General features: G+C 45.7%; 1 protein-coding gene across 1 annotated transcript; it reads left to right on the top strand.

Moving 5' to 3' along the window:
* Positions 1 to 219: 219 nt before the first annotated feature.
* Positions 220 to 22,008, top strand: PKD2L2 (polycystin 2 like 2, transient receptor potential cation channel). Its single transcript, XM_074960389.1, has 15 exons — positions 220 to 346; positions 1,717 to 1,818; positions 2,779 to 2,912; positions 5,219 to 5,475; positions 6,400 to 6,621; positions 7,267 to 7,495; positions 9,150 to 9,320; positions 11,940 to 12,121; positions 12,876 to 12,996; positions 14,120 to 14,221; positions 15,418 to 15,509; positions 17,250 to 17,331; positions 18,287 to 18,411; positions 20,328 to 20,449; positions 21,871 to 22,008. The coding sequence occupies exons 1-14, from the start codon at positions 262 to 264 to the stop codon at positions 20,443 to 20,445; spliced, it is 2,022 nt and encodes a 673-aa protein (XP_074816490.1). The 5' UTR covers positions 220 to 261; the 3' UTR covers positions 20,446 to 20,449; positions 21,871 to 22,008.
* Positions 22,009 to 23,579: the final 1,571 nt, after the last annotated feature.

Raw genomic sequence — 23,579 nt, 5'->3', positions numbered from 1 at the left:
CCAAGCGGGTCCAGCCCTGGCCGGCGTTTGCCCAAGCGGGTCTTCAAAACCGCCGGGGATGGGGGATGCCACCGCCGAGGGCGGAGCTTGGTGGCTTGGCTCCGCGCCCGGCGGCGCGCCTCCCTGCGGCCCAGCCCGAGCCGCCGCGGGCTCGGGGCCGGGGCCGGGGCCCGGGCCCGGGTCAGGCGCGGCCGAGCCCGCACAGTTCGGCCCGGTCGCCGCGCGAGCCGCGGGGTGGCGGTTCGGAGCCGAGTCCCCGCCATGGAGCACCCCAGCGGGCCGGTCGGCCTGGAGGCGGCGGAGCCCCGAGCCGAGCGGCGGCCCTCGGGGACCCGCAGAGTGGGCGGTGGGTGGCTGGGGGGGGCGGCGGGGCCCAGGGCAAGGAGCCACCGGGCCCAGCGTCCCGCGGAGCTCAGGTCCCCCCGAACAGCCCAGGCCCCCCCCGTGCACCCCAAGCTAGCCCACCCCCCCCACCGACCCAGCCCCCCCCGAACAGCCCAACCCCCCGTCCACCCCACGCTAGCCCAACCCCCCCACCAACCCAACCCACCCTCCGTCTACCCCACGCTAGCCCAACCCCCCTGTGCACGCCAAGGTAGCCCAATCCCCCCACCAGCCCAACCCCCCCGGGCACCCCAAGCTAGCCCAACCCCCCCACCAGCCCAACCCCACCGGGCACCCCAAGCTAGCCCAACCCCCCCACCAATCCAGCCCCCCCCGAACAGCCCAACCCCCCCATCCACCCCACGCTAGCCCAACCCCCCCCACCAACCCAACCTAGCCCACCCTCCGTCTACCCCACGCTAGCCCAACCCCCCCATGCACCCCAAGGTAGCCCAATCCCCCCCAGTCCTCCTCCATACACCTCAAGGTAGCCCAGCTCCCCTCCCACCCTGGCATTGAGCTAGCCCAGCCCTGGCCCTGTGGACCCCAAACTAGCCCAATCCCCCCCAGCCCCCCTCCATACACCCCAAGCTAGCCCAGCCCTGGCCCCAGGCACCCTAAACTAGCCCAGCCCAGCTCCTGTTCACCCATCTAAACCAGCCCATCCTTGATGGCTACCATGTCCCTTCACAACCTGTGGGGTCTGTCCCTGCACCTCCCATCATTGTGAGCCCAGCTCAGCCCAACCCTGCCCGGCTCAGTCTAGAAAGAGCAACCTACCCATCCCCTGCTCAGCTCATCCAGCACCCTTCAGACCCAGCCTCACCCATGGCTCCCTCTCCTCCATGCCCTTGGCCATTCCAGGCCTTGCACAGTCCAGCCTAGTCCACCTGTTATTGATTATTGTGTTTGTACAGCAACAACAACATGGTAGGCATTCTCCAGCTAGGTCCCTGACTAAGTTTAGAGGGACAGGGATGACTTAAAAACAAAGAAGAGGGGATGGGATGCAGCCAAAGCAGTGTCCACCCCCTTCCCATTCCTGCAAGTGCTTCACCTGCCATCCCATTCTTTGAACAGTCCCAGCACTCAAAGGGAGGGAAACTCCCCAAGCATGCACATTCCTCTGATTTGAAAGCCCCTTATTTCACTGCATATAAGAATTTCAAAACATATTTAGGAAACCTCAGGGTTAAAAGGGGTTTCACTTTACAAATGCTAAAAGGCCTGAGGATTTTCTCTGCATAGTTGGAATCTGGTTTTAATTTTATTTTTTCTTTGAATATGTATGCCCCTCCTCTACTTCCCTGCGTTTTTATTTCACATGGTTAGGTATTGTAAAACCTCGTCTGACCTATAGCAGAGAGCTAGAAATGAAAACTACCCTTCAGGAACTGCTAATCTACATCATTTTCCTTACAGATCTATGTATATGTAAGTCCACCAATGAGCTAAATGAATTGTAATGCATGGTTTTCAAATATTTTTTGGCTTACAAAGCGAGAGCTACACCTCTTTCAATGTATAACATTGGGCTAGGAAGGCTGAGAGTTACCAACACTCAGGGCTGGTCTACACTATCGCTTAAGTTGATGTAACTTACATTGCTCAAGGGTGTGAAAACGACATCCCCCTGAGCGAGGCAGGTTAGGTCGACTTAAAGCGCCGTCCACACTGCACTGTGTTGGTAGGAGACGCTTTCCCACTGACGTAGCTTCCGCCTATCACCGAGGTGAAGTAATTATGTCTATGAGATAGCGTTCTCCTGTCGGCAAAGTGCGTCTTCACCAGATGCACTACAGTGGCCCAGCTGCGCCGATGTAGCATGGTAGTGTAGACATGCCCTCAGTCTCCTACCCCTTTGACTTTCAGCCAGTGGTGTGGTTTCATTTGCAAGTGCCCCGACAAAACTTTTCTTCCAGAACAACAGTTAATGAAGATGGTACCCCATTGTAAAACTGAAGTAACGCTTAACTGAAGTACCATCAGAATCTGGACTATAACAGTAAAATGAATTGAGATGAAAGGCACTATGAAATTGGAAAATATTATACACCCCTCTGGTGCTTAACAAACTTATTTCCTTTGATTTAAATACATTCTAAACAATGAGCTTTGGCACCTTGTAATGCATGCAGGGCCCCAGTATAGTTACTGTGACAAGGTAAACAGGTACCCCAGGTGGCTTATCTGCTTACAGTATATTAAATGAAAGTGTATAATTTTCATTTGCTTTTAACAGACCAAAAGTACCTCCATTTTTAGGTTGTTTCCAGGCTACTACTTTTCCAGTTTGATGTAAGCAGCACTCTCGGGCTATCACTGTGCTACTGGCAGTTGTCTTCATCCTCAGGCCTCATTTTACAATCAAGCCCTTTCTTTCTTTCTTGCTAGTGACATTTGGCATGGTGAACACAGACATGTATTACCTGAACAAAGTTATGTCAAATCTCTTTCTGGAAACCTCTGGGTCTGAGACAGATAGAAGTTCCTTCAAGACCATAGGCAGCATGGTTGATTTCTGGAAGGTAAGGTTCTAATTTTAATTTTTTTGTTGGGAGCTGACTAGGGGGGCAAGCTTTTAGTGTTATTGTGCAGCTTCCGAGGTGTTAGCAACAGTGGAACATTTTGTATACAAGGCTTATCCAGACCAGAAGAGGCCTTGTGGTACAGAAACCAGTGAAGTGTCTCACCAGCTGGACAAGGGTTGAGCAACTCTAAGTTTGTAAAAGTTCTGAGTACAAATATAAGCATTTCTGATAGACTAACCTAACTAACTATATGAGGGGATGTTCATAATTGTTCTTTACTACTCTCGGTTTTAGGACTGGGATAATCAGAGGAAAATAGAAAAGGGATTACTTTGATTTTACAGTTGTCTCGATTTTCAATTGCAAAGAAAGCGGCAAAGAGTCCTGTGGCACCCGACGAAGTGGGTATTCACCCACGAAAGCTTATGCTCCAATACGTCTGTTAGTCTGTAAGGTGCCACAGGACTCTTTGCTGCTTTTACAGATCCAGACTAACACGACTACCCCTCTGATAATTGCAAAGAAGTGACTTTCCTGGGGTGGGTTAGCACAGGACAGGTCCTACCAGCTCAGCCAAGAGGAACATTCCCCTTGATTATCTGGTTTGCCACTGGGATTCCACTTAGGGTATGTCTACACTGCAAAAATAAATAAATTCCTGAAGCAGCGAGTCTTAGAACTCGAGTCAACTGTCTTGGGCTTTCACCATGGGGCTAAAATTAGCAGTGTAGATGTTCCCTCTCAGGCTGGAGCGCAGACTCTGAAACCTGGTGAGGAGGCAGAGTCTGAGAGCCAAAGCTCTCCGGTCTGAGTGGGAACTTCTACACGGCTACTTTTAGCCCCACAGCACAAGTCCACGTCAGTTGACCCAGGCTCAACTGCTATGGATTTTTCTTCAGTGTAGACATATGCTATGGCTATGGGTACGTCTACACTGCAGTAGCACACCTGCGGCTGGCCCATATCAGCTGACTTGGCCTCACGGGGCTTGGGCTGCAAAACTGCAGTGCAGATGTTCGGGCTGGGGCTGGAGTCCAGGCTCTGTGCCCCAACGTCTACACTGCAATTACATAACCCACTGCCTGAGCCCTGCAAGCCTGAGTCAGCTGACACGAGCGAGCCATGGGTGTTTTATTGCAGTGTAGACATAACCTTTGAGTCTAAGCTTTCATATAAAGCTGGGTGCAAGATGCTCACACAGATTTTTACCACTAGATGGGGGACTCAGCTCAGTTTGCTATAGCGTCCAGGCAACATTAGAAGACACAAAGATTGTAATTCTAGGACTATTTTTTTTCCTAGTTAAGATTTAAAAGCAGTGGAATCTGATAACATCAGTATGGGGGACCCATGCCCCCCCTTTGATCACTAGTTGGATCCGTACAATTCTGAGCTCCCCCAACACATGTATTAATGCAAAGTCTCCGTCTTTCAAAAGACAGAGCAAATTGTAATATGCATTCTAGTGCCAAGCTGCATCAATCATATTTTTATTGGTTCTAATTAGCACTCACCTAAGCTGTAACATTCTTTATCAGCAGCTAAGTAGCACTTAGAAAGGGGGGGAAAATTCTTTCCTGCTTTCAAAAACAAAGTCTGATCCATTTGATCAAAGCTCAATTGATTAATATAAACCAGGAGCAAACTCTTAAGTATATATCAAAACTGGTCTTTGGAAAGTCAGATTTGATCCCAAATAACCAAATGGTCATTACAGAACTACATGTAAATGTCACAGTTCAGGGCAACTACACCCATATTCTCTCCATGGTCCAGCAAGGGCACCCACTCTAGGCTCCCAGCCATCATCTCTCTTGAGCGGAAACCTGCATCTTTCTCCCTCCTGACTGAGTTTTTTTTTTTCTTCCAGGCAGCACAGTTCCCTGCCTATACTGTGATATTCCCAGCAAGACAGTGTGCCCAGTCATGCCAGTATCTGCACTTTGCTTTCTCTTCGAAGGCCATGAACAACATGATTGCCAGAAGCTGGGAATGGGCGACAGGGGATGGATCACTTGATTACCTGTTCTGTTCATTCCCTCTGGGGCATTGGCCACTGTTGGAAGACAGGATACTGGGCTAGATGGACCGTTGGTCTGACCCAGTATGGCTGTTATGTTCTTACAACCTATCACACTCCACTGTTCTTAGCTTTTGGAGAACAACTAGGTTTTCTGCCTTAACTTGTAATTTCTAGCCTTTTATCTGAGAGCTCTATAAGGAAGATTGGTATCTTAAAAAACTTACACTGAAAGTGGCCTTTCCAGCTTCTCTTAATTATCTAATCTCATTGTGTTATGTAGTTTGCAGAAGGACCCCTGCTTGATGGTCTGTACTGGGACACATGGTACAACAACACCACATTGACTAGCCACAGAAACAGCAGTCATGTTTACTATGAGAACTTACTTTTAGGAGTAGCCCAGATTCGTCAGCTAAAAGTCCGCAACAACACGTGCGCCATCTATCCCTATTTCCGAACATTTCTGAAAGAGTGTTATCATGAATACCGCTATGTAGCTGAAGATAAATCTGATTTTGGTCTAAAGAATGGGTCTGTGTAAGTACTGTAGTCTTCCACTTTGGATTTTCTTACTATTTACTTTGGATATAGGTTTAGAAGACATGTAGGGTTTTTAAAATCCCATGACTTTCAATGAGAGTTGGACACTTAATTCCCTTAGATGTTTTTCAGAATTCTATCCATAAAACCTAAAAAATGCTCAGTGCAATTTCCATTGTCGTTGCTTTACTGCACAGATTATCTCAGTGATCTAACCTTGTTATTTCTAAATTGATACAATTACACACACACACAAAATGGGACAAATTCTTCACTGATTTACGTTGGTGCAGCCCCACTGATTTGGCACCATAGATGCACAGTTTAAAAAAAAAAAAAAAAAAAGATTAGGGACTATGGACCAAATTCAGCACTTGCATAAGATGTATGCAACTCCATTGATTTGATTGGAAAAGCATCAAATTATGGGAGGCCACTTCTGGTCTGATACTAATGCCATGCAGACAGAGGTAAAGCCGGCTTTTCAGACCTCCAGAAGAATTATTCAGCCATTACTACACATTTTATTTTGGATCATTTAAATCCATTTAAAGAGAATGTAAACTGGATTACTATAATAGCAATAATCTGTGTGTAAACATGAGATGTTCCATTTGCATATAGAAGGTGTAAGCTATTATTTCATCTGCTTTATCATGGGAGAAATTCAAGCTCATAAGTGCATCTGTCTTTGAAGAATGTGTTGACAACCCAAATTAGATATATGTAAATCTTCCAAGGCCAAGTCTCTATTCCATTTTTCCTAGTGAGGAAAGGATCATTTAGGAGCCTGGATTACAGTCCAAAATACAGTAGTGGTTGAGTGAAGCATAGGAACTGGAAAATAATTGGATACATTAGAAACTTCTTCCAATCCAATTTCCCATGAGCTGAGCTCCTTTATTTCCTTGTCTCCAACAGATGGACGTATTCCTCTGCCTCCTCATTAGCCCCCTGGCACTGGGGAGCTATTGGCCTTTACAGCGGCGGAGGATTTATGTTCACCTTACCTAAATCAAAGAGTGAGAGCATAAGAAAGCTTGCGTTTCTCAGACGTAATGGCTGGCTCACTAGAGGAACAAGAGTTGTATTTATTGACTTCTCAGTGTATAATGCTAACATAAACCTCTTCTGTGTAGTCAGGTCAGTGCTTACATTTACTCCATCTGAAATCCCATTTACTAAGGCATTATACTTCTTTAAGAGTGAAATAAAAGGCGGTTTACCTCCAGCACACCCTGTTCTGTGTTTCTCACTCAGCAGTTGGGAAGACAGCTAATTCTTAAAACAAGAGCAAACGCTTGTACCCAATCCTGCAGAGGGTGATGCCTAGCTGTATAGCCGATTATTCCCATGGGGCAGGACTTGACTGAGTAACCTTTTGCACCATCAGAGCATTGGGTATTAGTCTTGTCATCAGCTACTGAAGGAAAAACACAGAATCCTGAACTTAGGAGTTGGCAGAGTGTCTGATCTGCTCAGACACCATTTAATTAAGATCAGTGCAAACAGATGGAATATTTTAATTGACAGCACCTATTTGGATTGCGTGCCACATGCTTTTCTTGTTTTGTCTTCAGCCTATTCCATTATACTCCCTTTCTGGATGACTGAGAATTATCTTTTGAGGAAGAGTTAATGGAAATGGGAGTTGTTAAGCTTGCTGTTTTTACACAAGCATTTTCCCTCATTGGATCATGTTTTAATTTTAAGGACAAAGACTTAAAGTGATGCTGTCTGATCACTGAAACCAGCAACAAATACAATCCTGTCTAAATCACTTCACAGGTTGGTAGTGGAATTCCCAGCCACTGGTGGTGCTCTTCCTTCTTCACAGTTTTACTCAGTAAAGCTTCTCAGATACGTCACTTACTACGATTATTTCCTTGCCTCTTGTGAAGTCATCTTTTGCCTCTTCATCTTTGCTTTCATCATCCAAGAAATTTTAAAAGTAAAAAAACTGAAAACAGAATATTTTAAAAGTGCCTGGAATTGGCTGGACATGCTGCTGGTGTCGGTGAGTACTACCCAGTCCTGGCTTCTACCTGCAGGTTTGAGATCTCCATCGGAAGCTACGAGTTTGGAACAAATGGCCATTGTGAGATGTGACAGAGATGGCCAAGAGAGAAAACAGCCCCGATTCAGTTGTTGGTTACAATGGGTCTATCCAGTTTAATATAGTGACAAGGCCATGTTATCCAATGGGTAGGGCACTTGAACGAGGGTTCAGGAGAGCTGGGTTCTCTACCCAGCTCTGCCATGGATGTGCCATGTAACTCTGGGGAAGTCACTTCCCTTCCTTGTGCCTCTCTTCCCTCTCGCGCTGTGTTGTCTTGTCTATTTCAACTAAAAGCTCTTCAGGACAGGGAGTGTCTCCAATTGTTTGTACAGCACCTGGGGCCTCTTGACGCTACCACAATGTAAATCAGTGATGCTCAGTCTGAGGCTCGCGAGCCGCAAGTGGCTCTTTTCAGCACATGATATTAAAACACTGTGATTTAATTATTAACCAATCAGGATGCTTTTACTATATTATTAACCAATTGTAGCTGATAAAACAACAATACTTGGTCAGTCATTTTGCTGTGAGAATTTATATTTTATATACATTCATTGTTTCATTTACTATTTTTATTATAATATAAAAATAGTAAACGAAACAATGAATTCACACTACTGTGACTCTTCTGGGTAATGTTGATTGCTAATTTGGCTCCTGAACCACTGAGATCTGAGTATCACTGATGTAAATAATTAAAAATAAATCTGACAATACAGTTTCATAATTAATTTATGACCAAACTAAACTAGATGTGGTCCGTGGGCTTCTGAAGCCTGATCCAGACATCAGTGGGAGTTTTTCCATTAAGTTCAGTGGACTTTGAATAAAGCCCCTGGCAAGCTGCCAGTGCAGCCCTCAGGCAGGAAAATTTGGACATCCTTAACATACAACCAGAATGTTAGTTTGTTGTGGGGCTAAATCCTGAATCTGTGCTCAGGGCCGTACTGGCCCACGGTGTGGGGTTTCCCCACCCATACAACAGGAAACACAAGTCTCCATTGACAGAGTTTCCCTTAAAGAGTTTTGTTGAAGAGGTGGTTAAGGGGTGTCACACCCCCACCTGACTGGTAGGGAATTCTGATCCCCCTCAATCCTCCACACTGCTTCCTGGTCCAACCCCAGCCCGCATAGGAGCCTGGTTCTGATAGGAATCTGTCTCATATGGCTCCCTCGCCCCAGATCCCCTATCAGAAGATGGTCCCTAGCAGACAATTCAAGGGGGAAGTAATTTAGTACTGCCTACTTACTCATCCCTTATACGGTTGGTGGGGGACAGTGCTCGGAATCATGCCTGTCTGACTGTCCAGAACCTGGTCCTGTTGGGACATCCAGGGAGGGGCTTTACAAGGTCAAGAAGGGCAGCGGTTAGGAGGAGATGGCACAGAGGTGACACTTCCCCCCTTCAGTGGACTCCTTCCCTGAACATGCCAGCTTGACATCACACTTCCAACACATGCCTGTACTCATGTTTCCACTCAGTGTTCCTGATTAGTCTTGCCAAGCTATAGAGAGTTTTAGGCTAATGATCATGCAGCTGGGCACGATTAGAGCATTGAAGATGAGAGGGGATATCTGGACCATAGTCTGACTAGCCTCTGCTTTTATTCAGCTGTCTATCTTTGCCATTGCCTTCAATATGTATCGTACTGTAGAGGTGTCCTTGCTGATGGAAAGCCTGCTCTCTAATGCCTATGTGTATCCAGACTTTTATTTCCTTGCATACTGGCAAACCCGTTACAACAACATGATTGCTATCAATGTCTTCTTTGCATGGATAAAGGTACCAGTTCTCCATTTTCCTACGTTGTACACCAGAATCATAGTACAGTACTGCTAAGTGTATTGTAAATCTTTGCTCTTACATCTTCAAGGCTGAACTGCAAAGGTAGAGCTAAAAGTGATAATTCTGTTTATAAGATTCCAGAAGAAAAACAGGGTACTGGCTGTTTAAGGAACCATCCCCAAGAGCCAGTCACATGCCCAATCCTTACACAACCGTCGTCCTTCTAAAGACAAGTTTCACATTTTGGATCCCATGGCTAAAAGCCCTGTCTCCTGTACAGAATCATTGGCCTGCTAGACTAAGTGGGGAATAATTGTGCACAAACAGTGTTTTAAAACTCATTTATTCCCTAGACCTAGTTTTAACAAGCTCTGACCTGGCCTATACTGATGGCACAGCCGTGATAGCTGAAACTGTATTTAAAAGCTATTTAAAAATAAAGTTCATTTTGTAGTGCACATAAGGTCTACTACTAGGCACAGTGCTTTAAAAGAAAGATATGGACAAACTGGAGAAAGTCCAGAGGAAAGCAAGAAAAATGATAAAAAGGTTTAGAAAACCTGACCTCTGAGGAAAGGTTTAAAAAATTGGGCATGTTTATCTTGAGGAAAAAAAGACTGAGGGGGGACCTGTTAACACTCTTCAGATTAAGGGCTGTTACAAAGAGGATGGTGATCAATTGTTCTCCACCTCCACTGAAGGTAGGACAAGAATTAATCAGCTTAATCTGCCGCAGGGGAGATTGAGGTTAGATATTAGGAAAAACTTTTGAACTATAAGGATAGTTAAGCTCCGAAATAGGTTCCTGTCAAGGTTCCTTCCTCACTCTGAACTCTAGGGTACAGATGTGGGGATCTGCATGAAAGACCCCCTAAGCTTATTCTTACCAGCTTAGGTTAAAAAACTTCCCCAAGGTACAAACTTTGCCTTGTCCTTGAACAGTATGCTGCCATCACCAAGCATTTTAAACAAAGAACAGGGAAAAGAGCCCACTTGGAGATGTCTTCCCCCAGAATATCCCCCCAAGCTCTACACCCCCTTTCCTGGGGAAGGCTTGATAATAATCCTCACCAATTGGTACAGGTGAACACAGACCCAAACCCTTGGATCTTAACAATGAAATATTAATCAGGTTCTTAAAGGAAGAATTTTAATTAAAGAAAAGGTAAAAGAATCACCTCTGTAAAATCAGGATGGTAAATACCTTACAGGGTAATCAGATTCAAAACATAGAGAATCCTTCTAGGTAAAACCTTAAATTACAAAAAGACACAAAAACAGGAATATACATTCCCTCCAGCACAGCTTATTTTACCAGCCATTAACAAAAGAAAATCTAACGCATTTTCTAGCTAGATTACTTACTAACTTAACAGGAGTTGGAAGGCTTGCATTTCTGATCTGTTCCCAGTAAAAGCATCACCCAGACAGACAGAACCCTTTGTTTCCCCACCTCCAGATTTGAAAGTAGCTTGTCCCCTCATTGGTCATTTTGGGTCAGGTGCCAGCGAAGTTACCTTAGCTTCTTAACCTTTGCCTCTGGCTGGGAGGGATTTTATAGCACTGTATACAGGAAGGTGGTTACCCTTCCCTTGAAATTTATGACAGTTCCCAAGGGAGCATGGCAGGGACATAGCATGGGAATACCCATCACTGGAAGGTTTTAAGAAGAACAGGTTGGACAGATACCTGGCAGGGATCGTCTAGTTTTACTTGGTCCTGCCTCAGTGCGAGGGGGCGGGAGGGGGGAAAGAGGGAGGAAAGGGGAGAATGGACTAGAAGACCCCCTGAAGTCCTTTCCAGCCCTGCATTTCTAGGATTCTATTATTCTAAAAGTGTCTGGGCCAGATTCTGTGAAGGCCCTGAGTTTGGCTTCCATTTGTACAGACAAAAATTACTCCTGTACTTTTCACTGATCTGTATCTCTGGCTCAGACATTTGTAAAGTGGCAGCACTGTAGTAAATAGGTGGCTACGAATCAGAAGAGTGCAAGCATAAGCGGAAGCATCGGGAGAATAGAAACTGCTTTTTTTAAAGTCAGGCCCCAAGCATTTAAATAAGCTACAGCAGACTCTCTAATTCATGTGCCATTAATGTAAAGAGGGGATGGCTCTTGGTGCCATTCAGTCTGTCTGGCTGCTGACCATCACACAAGAATGCAGATCTGCTTTTGAATACATGACTTGTCATCTTAGACTCTCAAACATTTGGGGGAGAAACCTCCTTATCAGCACCCCCCCACACACACTCATACATGGATCGACCCTATTCTGGAGGCCTTGAATCATGGCTGTTAGCTGCTGCAAGCCAAGCTGTCTTGCCAGGAGTCACCATGTGCCACAGACTTGATTACAAGCCTCAGCATCCAGTAGGAGCGCAGTCCCCCTCAGTGAGCTTTACTGAGCAAATGTATTTGGCCACCAGCCCACAGAGCAATCCTTTCCCCACAAACACGTCCAGTCCAGCTCTAACTGAAGATTCATGCTATCAATATTGATTGGACACCAGACTTAACCCGTAAGTAACTGTAAACAGGCAACACTCCAGTATCGTATTAAAGAATGTACAATATGTTTTGGTCACCTCCCAGTAATAACTTGATCTGTTCTCTTCCAGATATTTAAGTACATAAGCTTTAACAAGACGATGACTCAGCTGTCCTCCACTTTATCCCGCTGTGCCAAAGACATCATTGGATTTGCCATCATGTTTTTCATCATATTCTTTGCATACGCACAGTTAGGCTACCTGGTCTTCGGGTCACAAGTTGATGAGTTTTCCACTTTTCAGAACTGCATGTATGCAGCTTTCAAACCTTTGCAGTGCAGATACCCCATTTACTGGGCATGCAAACAGCCTCCCCTCAGCAGAACTTAATACAGGCCCCCTGCCACTTATGCTACTGCAGTAATTGTACTCTCTTCAGGTAATACGAGCGCTACAAAGCTCAGAGCCCGGCAGCCCATCCACAACCCCTTCTGGATTTCCTCTAGAAAGGCATTCTCAACCATCTTGCTGCTGCTGCAGCAGACCAGATCAGATTCCAGTTGGCACCTGGAATCGGGTTTACTGCGTCCAGTACCCAATATGCTTCCAAATCAATGGTATATGCAGAGTCTTGGCTGAAAGCAGCCCTCATTCCTGACAGCAAGAATAATTTGTGCATGGGCATGTGGATAGGACTGTTGCCTGATCTGCAGCCCCAAACGTACTCAGAATCACGCAGAACACATTCCCTGATCTCTAAGCCATGCTCCATTCTGCCCTGTGGGTAAAAATCAGAGAGAACCTGCTGAGTAATCACTCTGATTTTACAGGTGCCAGAATCTTGGCAATGAGTTTCCATCCTGCACTTCCTGTATCGGCCATAATTTTTATTGCATGGGCATACGCACAGAGCTAGCCAGTGTTTGGCTTGTCCCTTTCTAAACATTTATCTTCCAGAAGTTCTTTAAATCAGTAATCATATACTTCCTACCTTACAAAATAACCCCTTTAAGACTTTAAAAGAAGGTCACACAGTCACAATATTTCTGTTATTTTTTCTCCAAGTTTTACGCAGTTTCGCATAGTGCTGGGTGATTTTAACTTTGCAAGCATAGAGCAAGCCAACCGAATTCTCGGCCCCATTTACTTCATCACATTCGTGTTCTTTGTGTTCTTTGTATTGCTGGTAAGTGGTGTTTTAGTTATGAATAATAATAATACATTTACATTAAACACAAGTCACACTCAACCCACAAACTTCACTATGTGAAAGGAGAGCACACCAGACTTGGCCATGTCACTCTTATGGAGGGTTGTCATGTGACAGTGACTGCTAGGGCCTGCTGTGTCTATGCAAGCCTCTGTGTTTGCTTCAGAGTTAGCCCAGGTTCTTACCGTCATGTTGCCTTTAACCCTCCTCCCATCTCACCTGAGTTTAATGGTGGTTTCAACCCAGGCTAGCTAGCCCAACTGGAGGCATGAGTTAAAACTCTGGATCCCGGCTTTCATTCGGGCTGGTAATCCACCCACTTTGCAGTGAGTGGACACAGATTAAAACACTTGAGTGCTGATAGTCTTCCAGTGCCTTCGCACAATTGCCCGTGTTCCCAGAAGGAAAGACAAGATCTCCCACAATTCACGGGGAAAGAATCAGAGTGGCTCAGTTTACTGCAGCACAAAGAACGGTAGAACATGCCGTCAAAAGTCTGTCAACACACAGAGCAGTGCAGCACCAGTGAGGACACAGTAACTCTGGTGTAGCTTTGCAGCACAGCTGCTCACACCATGGGCTAGGTTAGCCCAGGGCTCAGTGAAGACAGACCCTTGCTGAGCTAGAGCTGTCCTCCATCAAAGAACATCACAGCACTGAATACAGGGATAGAGGTAGGAAGAGGCAGTCTGTAGTTCCATCTAGGGTGTCACACCCTTGGTATGATTCTCCTTTCCTTGATCCTCTAGATGCACCTTTGATTGTGTCTGTTACTTACACCAGTGTAAATGTCAGCAGAATTTGGCCCTTTTTTCTAACCAGTAATCCTTAATACAAGGACACCGGTGCCCAAATGGGCATAGTTGCTACCCCTAGTTTTCTAGAACTCTGCTGCAGCAGCATCTGAGGCTGACTTTAGTGTATGTCCCTGCCATGCTCAGCACAGAAACACTCGTGAGCACGTCAGGGAAAAAGAGAAGCGGAGTCAGAATAGGGAAAGAAGGGTGCTAGATAAGAACCTGAATAGATCTGAGTAGACTCAGAGAAGCAGAAATAGAATTTACAAGAGAAAATCTCCAAATGCTTCCTTTCTATGCAGAACATGTTCTTGGCTATTATTAATGACACATATTCAGAAGTGAAAGCTGACTTTGCAGTGATACCAAGTAAAGAATTTGAGATCAGTGACCTCATTAGACAGGTAAGTACATACCTCTAAAATGCTCTCGTTTAAAGGGTCACACTCACAATAGAAATATTTTTTCCAAGAAAAAAAAAATATCCACAGAACTGGTTAAATGCCTGTTCTGAAATCAGTTAGTCTGTAACTATTTAAGTATACTCTGAATTTGTTTCTGCAGTTTTAACAAATAGATGAAAGCTTACAGGGTACATCTCTGAGACCTCTAATGAGGGCCCTCCTGGAAAATTTGGGAAGACCAAACAAGCAGAAATTAAAATCTTTAACCCCCACCCTCCAGCTTTCAGGCTATTTTTATACAGCATAGAGGAGCAAAAAAGGGGCATAAACCGCTTTCAGCTTAAACTTTTCAGGTCACCTTTAGGCCTGAAATTAAGACCTCTTCTTCCCCTCCCAAAAAGGATGCATGTCAAGGAGAATATGCTGAACATTAAACAGTTGTATAGGGATGATCCAGTTGAACAGACGACCCCAAGAATAGAATACAGCCATCCTGAGATCACTCCTTTATCAGAAAAATCACTATCCATTGGGATAAGGTTTGGGGTCTGCGACTGAGAATTTGGTCAATTGGATGTGCATGAAGGCTCCTATTCTGCAGGGATCCATTTTCATGGAGCTCACTGCAGGACCAGGGCTTCCAGCCGTGTTTGCTTGAGGTATCTGCATATATGTGCAGAATTAATTACTAGGCTCTTGCAACCATTCCATTTTCCTCTGGGGTTTTGTTGGCTTGAGTCACTAATTTCCCTAGAGCCGGATTCCAAAAGGGAGCTGGGTGCTCAGCTTTGCTGAGGAATTGGCCCACAACATGTAAGAACATTTTATACTAGGTTGTTCAGGCCCCACCAAGATGGCTTTATAAATCAAAAGTGGTCTAGGTTCATAATTAGAGGGAAAAAGAGAAAACTTCTTAAGATTAAATCGAACATAGCAGAAGAAACAAGAGGCTAACTGGATTCACTTGTATATTGTCTTAGTGGATCCCACGAGGCCTTTGACTATAAAAGGGTAAATTTTCAGAGCTGAATGCAACACTCATAGGATTCATTTCTAAATTGCTGATGCCTCACGCTGAATTAAGCATTACAAGCTTTTTGTGTCATGGCTTGTAGGGAAGCATTTCTCTCTGTAGAAGACCCGATTAGACTTTAACTCACTTGGTGCATTTTCCCCTTTCTTTAAATTATGCTCAGAGTTACAATAAAGCCCTTGTGAAACTCCGGCTGAAGAAATCAAAGATGGAGGATTTGTATCCAGCAGGTGGAAGCTTGCAAAGCATGAAAACGTAGGAATCCAGCCCTGGCATTTTTTTCTTTAACTTTCAGTAAATTACTTTTAATCCATCTACTTAATTTTCAAATACACTCTAATATCTGGAGAATGGTGCAGGAGGTAGAGTGAGTGAACTCTGTGACCCAGATCCTCAAAGGTATTTAGGAGTCTAATTCCAATTGATTTCAGGGGCACCATGTGCTCATTTTCACTCTTCGTTTCCTGGGTACGACTCGCAATGATAGCAGCAGGAGGGCAGAATGAAGCTCTAAAGGTGTTTCGCACTGTAATTTGGTGATCATAGAAGTCAGAGATGGGAAGATCCTGTCTGTGCTAAGGGGGATGGACAAGATAAGATTGCTCCCTGGAGTATATTTTCATATGATCTCAGCCCTTATCCCTAAATCAGCCTTAATAGTCTTATTTAAAATTAAAAAAAAATGCCTAGCTCTGTTATAGAGCTTTTCATTCAGCTCTCTCAAAGAACTTCAGAAAAATGATACCATTTTACCAGCGGGGAAATGTAGATTAAACATTAGATTGAATGAGTTAATAAATGAGACTATTAAAAGCTTTGGTTAAATTGCAGTGGTTGCCATTTAAGTAGTAAATATTTTCATCTGTGAAGAACAGAAAAATATTGTGACTTATTTGCACCGTGATATGGGGAGAAGAATGTTCCCTTTTTAATAGCAACCTCTGCATAAATACTTACTGCAGCAACTATTGCTAACCCACACCTTTCAGAAGAGCCCACTGTAGTCTTTGGCTGCTAGGACACGCAGGGCCAGCTTTAGAATGGTTTCTTTGCACGCATAAAGGGGAATGCATGCTCAGACATGCATTCATGTTGTGTCTGTGATGATATGCGGGCCCTTGGTATGAACGGGACTCTGCATTGTCCTTCAGTCATTACAAAATAAACTACTGATTTTCATCCTGAAGGATCTTAATGCTCTAACATCCTCACTGCCAGGAGTGAAGGTAAGAGTTCCCAGACTGGTTCTGGGGAGTTTTCTTTTTTCCTGCACAATAAAAAGGTGAAAGGAGCATCTACTCTCTCTCCTGAATGAAAGCTCATTTCTGGCCTGAGAAGGGACAGCTAATATCCATCTCCTTGGGGAGCGGTTAAATATTGTCCCTTTCTTGGGAGTTTCTCATTAAAAGGCCTTCTTAGCACACTAGATGGATTGGAGCCATATTATTTATGTGGACCCATAGCCAATCAAGTACTAAACACTCCCCACCCACCCATGCCTTGATCCCCAAGTCTTGCGGGAAGCCTGAGGGCTTCAGCCCTGAGCAACAGGGCTAAGGTTACAGGCCCCCCAACCTGGGGCTGAAGCCCTTGGACTTTGGCCCCGCAGCCTGGGGCAGTGGGGCTTGAGAGGGCTCAGGTGTCAGTCCTTCCTCCTGGGATTGTGTACTAATTTTTGTTGTCAGAAGGGGGTGGGTCACAGTGCAATGAAGTTTGAGAACCCCTAAGCTACGTGGTTTTAGCTCTTGCATCTTCTCTGTCAGTAAAGTCCTCCAATTGGTACTATGACTGCCAAATTACCTCCATTCAATGGCCCGTTCACTGTTATGAGGACTACAAAGGTCCATCAGTGTGTCTTGTTCATTACTCTCACAAGACAAATAGTCCAAGCCATCAATCCATCTCACAGACCCATCGTTTTTCTTGCTAGAGAGATTTCCCCCCATACCCTCCTGAGCCTCAAAGACGTACTCTGACATGATTTTCCTTTTTTAGTATGATGGATAGCAAGGGGCATTCTGCCTCCAAAACAGACGATGCTCTGAAGCTTTCCAGAAGATCTAGTGTGGACGAGAAGGTAGACTTTGTTTCTCTTTTTTTCTTACCAAAAGGCATTGACGTTATTTTACATTTTACTCGCAATGGTCACTAAGTGGAGAACATGAGGAGGGTTTCAGTTGTATGTTGATGTAACACGCTAACATTTTACATAATGGAAGTAGCATTCAAACTTGAACGTGGTGAAATGAGTTTTCTAGTTGTATTCTCTAGCCCTCAGTGAAAGGTCATCCACAGTGCCACTCTGTTCAGGGGAGGCCAGGCATCAGAAGAGCAGAGCTCCTGCCAGCTTGAATTAAGTGCCTTTGCAGAGACCGTAGGCTGTGGGAACAGGTTCTCAGCTAATGAGTGGATCATTTAACCAAATGTTGAAGCAATACAAGAAATAGAAAGCAAAATGCTATATAAGGGGCCTGACTGGATCAGAGCCCCCATCTGCTTCCAAGCATCAGAGAGAGCAAGTACTTCCACAGGTTTTATTTTGTGCTACAGAAGGAAGCGAAGAATTCCCAGGGGGCTTGTAAAGTCCCTACTGAGGCAATAGAGGGTCACTGCTTCACTGCAACCTTGTTGCCTCCCCTTGAACTATTTAAGAGTCCATAAAAATGGAGCTTTGACAGCTGCATAGTGGAAACTGCCTTGCCCCTGAAAATTCTTTTATTTTCTCCACTCATTTTGTAACATTCCCTCTCCAGGTAAAGCCATTTTGGGGCCTCTCCTAACTCTGAATGAATATTTATATTTATACCCTCCCCCTCCCGCAGTTTTGGAAGGATCTGATGCAGAATTCCCTTTAAAATGAAGGGACGAGACCACCAAAAAGCCAGAAAGCAATTTTCCCCCTACAGCTGCATGGCTTCCTAAAGTACACTGTGTGAGCATGTGTTACCTACAGTGTGTGCGTGGGAGACAGCTAGCTCTTTATACAATGGGGCTTTTCTTCTGGAAAACATACCCTTTCCTCTGTTGAGCAGGGTTATCTAAAGTCACCACAGCTACAGCAGTGGAAGGAGAAGCTTAACCAGAAGTATCGCTCTGCTGAGAATAAGGAATTGGCCGTGGCTCCTCAGGACCAAGTCTCTCCTCAGGAATTTCAGCAGTATGTCTTTGTCATAGTTGGACAGAGTAGCACTAGCTACTGTGTCTGTTCTAAGTGGGAGGAGGAGGTAGAAGTGCTGGCCCCTTGCAGAGGAGGCTGGCAGGCTGCGGGGAGAAATCAGCTTGGCTCGTCTCCCACCTCACTACACTTTCCTTTTTAATATTCATTCAGCTGAGGTGCAGCAGCCTATTCTCAATGGTCACCTATGCCACTTTTTAACTGGGGTTTTGTACCAAGTCACTTGAGGGACAAGCAATCAGGTCAGCACCCGTTAGAAAGAGAGATTGTGCAAATGCACACAGGCCTCCTGAGAGAGAAAGAGCAGAAGGGGCAAGTGGGAAGATGAGCAACTTCTAAATCCTGCCCTTCTTAAAATCTGTGAGGATCAACTGACGTGTATTGTAACCAACATGACCAGGATGGGGATAGAACCCACCACCTTCACTTACACAAGCAGAGGTTTCTAATCACCGAAGTTCCAGTACTATTCCATGAGCAATAGTATGTGGCTGTGCCAGCGGCTAGACACCCAGCTTTGCATAGGGGTTTGTCTAAACAGGAAAGTTCATCTAGTAGAAGGTAAGGGGTAAATTTAAAAACGCTATAACTATTCCAGTATAGCTCCTGGGGAAGGAATGATTCCAGAATAGCTTATTCTGAAGTAGTTACTCCAGTCAGTTTCCTCAAGTCTCTTCCACCAACAGAAGTTGGTGCAAAAAAAAGACATTACCTCACCCACCTGGTCTCTCTACAGCCCTAAGTTTGACATTCCATCCAGCAAAGGGCAGGGCAGTAGTCTCACTCACCGTCGATTACACCCACGCGGCTTAGCTACACGAGAAGGTTTTGCTTCTTTAAGCATACCAGCATTGTTAAAGCAGGAAAGTGTAAGCAGTTATGCTGGTGCGTTTAAAGGTGCTTATACTGGGCATGGCTTATTCAGGCTCAGGAATCGAAATCAGCTATACCCGGTATAGGACACCTTTATACTGCTACAACTGCATCCAGAGGCTGGGTTGTACCAGTAAATCAGTTAACACACACACACCCTATGCTGGAATCTGAAAATCATGCTCCAATAAATAAGGACAGTAGTGAGATGGCTGAAGAATTCCCCTCACCATGGACCAGGTCCAAGGCCAGCTGACGTTAACAAAAAGAATCCCACTGGTATCAGTGGGTAGGGATCTGGCTCACCATTCCTCATTGCCCATGTTTTACGTTTAGTTGTGGAGAACAGCAAGTGATAAAGAGAGAGAGGAACAATTTGGGGAACACTAAATTATTGGGAGTAAATAGATGTTTTATATCTACTGTACCGAGAATACGGGGCATAGGGGGTGAGGTATACCTCAGCGCAGAGACTGGGCAACACCCTCCCCTCGTCGGCCCCGACACACCAGGCTCAGCAGGGAAGCGGCACAGAAGCTTGGTGTCCTGCCAGGCCCCATCAAGTGTTGTGGGAAGCGGCCACAGGGACCAATATGCAGAGGTAAAGAAAGGGGTCGTGGTGGCATCCCCCCCCCCATTCGCTTGGAAGTGTCACAGTCGCTGCCTGGAGAGGTAAGCTGAGATTGTAAGCTCTTTGGGGCAGGGAATGTCTTTCCAGTCTGCATTTATACAGCACCTGGGACAGGTCACTTACTAGGATCATCTGAGTATCTTTCACTTAATCAGTTCCCTGCCACTGCAGCGCTGTAAGACTGTCGTCTAATTATTGTCTATGGCGGGCTTGGTGTGGAGGTGGCTGCATGGCCTGTGATATACAGGAAGTCCCGTCTGGCCTTGAACGCTCCTGGCCCATGGCTGGGATTACCACAATAGAAATAACGAGGATGACTTTTACAAACAGAGTTCTGAAGACCAGACAGTGCCCCCTGGGTACAATTTATCGGTGCATTTTTATTCTGTGCTAGACTTTTCAGATACGCGACGGAACTGGAGAAGCGACTAAACGAGGTTAACACGAAGCTGAGCAGAGTTCTGAAAGGCATGCCTGACCCGAAAGGCTCTCCAGACAAGAAACCGAGATAGTGAGGTATAAGGGATGGGCCTATTTGTAACCCCAGATGGGCTTATTTCTTTGCTGACTGAATTTCTGAGTCATCCACAGGAGTCTCTCTCTCCTAAGCTCCTGCGTTTCTAGACAGGAGGAACAGGGACCATTTCTCTTAACATTTTTCTTAAGTTGAAACAGAGAAATTCAGTATTAACCCCCCTACCTCCCTGTAATTGTGAACCAATGTATTCACCAGGACTGAGTGAAATTCACGCTCCCCTAACCCCCAGTCCCACTCCCACACAAACACACCAAAAGCCAGAGTTAGTCAGGCTCTGTGCAGGAATCTCTGATCCTCAAGCTGCAGGCAGGGCATGGAGCTGTAGGAGAACCCAGCTATGGCTGTTCTAGCCAACAGGCTGGATCAGGGTGGCTGCCTTTTCATATCCCCTAAAAGACATTTTGAGTCAAAGGATCCATGTAGTTGCAGATCCTACAGTCCCACTCTGGTCTGCATTCTACCACCTCCCCCCTTATATGGGGGCTGCCTGGAAATAGCCTTCATGGGGCCATGGCTGCAGAGACTTCCCCGGTAGAGCTCCACCACTCATAGAGCACTGGTCTGGGACTCAGCGAACCTAGATTCTATTCCTGGCTCTTCCATAAGCCTGCTGGGTAAACTTGGGCAAGTTGCTGCAGTTCTGTGCCTCAGTTTCCCCCATCTTTGAAATAGAGATAATGATACTGACCTCCTTTGTAAAGCACTTTGACATTTACCGCTGATAAGAACTAGATAAAAACATTACAGACTTTTCTGTGTTACGGCAGATCCTGCCCACTGAAAAGGATGGAAACACTTGTTTCTTAACAGGCCTTCCTTTGGCTCCCACCTCTCACAAATTAGCTTTGTCTCACCTTGTCCAACAAAATCTGATTCACCTATAAAACATCCAGTCCTTCTTCAGTTGAGCCAGTAGGGGGAGCTTTCCTCTTTGCTTGCCAAATCAAAGCAGCCAGCATCGATTTTAAACAGAGCAGCCTGTCTTGGAAGGTGGATTAGGGATTTTTTGTTGTTGTTGTTGTGGGTCCCCCCCCCATGTATTTGATGCTCATGGGACATGCTGGATTGATAGTCCTGGGGACCAGAGGTCTCTGTCCATCCATTAAACACACACCACACAGGTAGAAGCAGCACAAGCTTCCCCACTCCACTCTAGCCCAAACCTAATCTGGAGGGACCAATGCCAGGGCTCAGAAGATGCTTCCCTGCCTGCCTTGTCTCCCCCCACCCACAACAGCTCATTCAGCTCTTTGCCATCAATGGTACCCATCAGGGTAGACGGACATCAGCAATGCATTCCCCCATTGGATGGCTCACGTGCAAGCTTTTAAAAAGAAGCCAGAGGTGGTTCACTTAAAACTAGCTGGTAATTGTGATGTTTGTTTGTTCCTGGTTACAGCTGCAGAGAGACAAATTGCACAAAACAAATCATAGATTCCAAAGCATGCTGGCAACTGGCTCTTCCCAGCTAGCTCTGAAAGGACACAGATGCTAGGGAAGATGGAAGGCCATTCAACTACAGTGCCAAGTTCCCAAATGTCATGAAAAATAAATAAATAAATAAAATCAGCTGATTTTTTTCTGTATGCCTGCTAAATGACTGGCTTATTCGGCACACAGGATTCTGGCTGGCAGTAAAGCTTTCTATTGTTATCTAGTATCTAAATTTAACATGTTCTGACCGCCGCAGTTTATAATTCAGAGAAAGGCTAAAACGCTATACAGGGTGGAAAGGATTCGGTTCCAAGGGCGATGGCACTGGATAATCAAGGCAAGTTACACCTTACAGATTGTTCAGCTATCGTGTCCTCTCTGACACACAGTCGCTGCGCCAAGAGAGTTTATAGACAATCTCCATTGTCGCTGGTCTGTGCAGCACCTAGCACAATGGGGCCCGGATCCTTTCCTGGGGCTCCTAAGGCCTCACTCACCCCAATATTACAATCCCTGTCGCTTAGACATGCTCAGTGGTTCAGGGAAGTGAGGCAGTTAGAGGCAAAGCACATTTTAGAAATATTTCTCAATTTTATCTAGTGTGGAAATCCTCTTTACAACAAGGCTGCTGCTTCCGTTCAGCCTGGCATTTAACGAAGGTTTCAGGCACAGCCACAGCTGGTGAAATAGGGACTAAAGGGAATGGACCATCCATCTTTGTTCAGATTAACCGAGTTTTTAAATGAGCTCCAAGACCCACATTTCAGATGGGAGCCTAGGAAAGAAACCAACAAGGAAACTTAAGCGAATGTCGGCTCACATTTCTCCTTTGCTGCCATGGTGGTTAATGGAAAAGGAAGCCCATCAAGGGGCCAGCCAGGAAGAACAGAGGCTAGTTCCCAGCAAGGGAGGGGTGAGGATAGGCAGGACCCATAGGAAGCAGGATTGCCACTCCCATACTTGCTTCCGGTCCTGCATGCAGAAAATCAACCAGGCACAGGTGTAACCTTCTCCATCCCTGGCACAGCCTGCACAACAGCTAGTCTCGAAGGCTGCGTGCAGTGTTGTTAGGGCCCTGACCATCCCAGAATATTAGAGAGACAAGGTAGGGGAGGTAATATCCTCCCACCTCACAGGGTCCTACAGCCTGGGCTCCAGCCCGAGCCTGAATCTCTGCACCACAACTAACCAGCTCGAGTCAGCTGGCACTGGACAGCTGTGTGCTTTTAACTCCAGTGTACACATCCTCCTGTTTCCTAAGGGTTCTCATGTATTTTTCTCCTGAATACAGGAAATCCTCATGGCCAATGTTCCCTTTACAGCCTGAAGAGAGACTGACAGAGCCTAGTTTCCAAGTAGGAATTTGGTGACTGACTCTGGCCAGACAGCAAACACACCAGCACCGAGCCAGGCTCAATGAGAGCATGATCCATTCCCACTCCACTCCCCAGTGTATTCCAGCTCTAGGCTCCTAGCCAGTTGAGGGTGCCAGTCGCCCCAAGGCCTGGTGCATGAGTGAGAGAGACAAGCATCCGCAGTTAGTAGAGAGAAAAAACACCAGCTTCAACTTCAGTTCTTACCTAAGCTAGATTTGAGCTCAGGCCTCCAAAAGTGAAAAAATTAAGAACACAAAATTCAGTAAGTCCTGTGAGTGCCAGCAGACAACTGCAACTC

This window comes from Natator depressus, chromosome 8 (genome assembly GCF_965152275.1).
Source record: "Natator depressus isolate rNatDep1 chromosome 8, rNatDep2.hap1, whole genome shotgun sequence".
NCBI lineage: Eukaryota > Metazoa > Chordata > Testudines > Cheloniidae > Natator > Natator depressus.
Note: the sequence above shows the minus strand (reverse complement) of the source record. Positions and strands in the feature narration are given on the sequence as shown.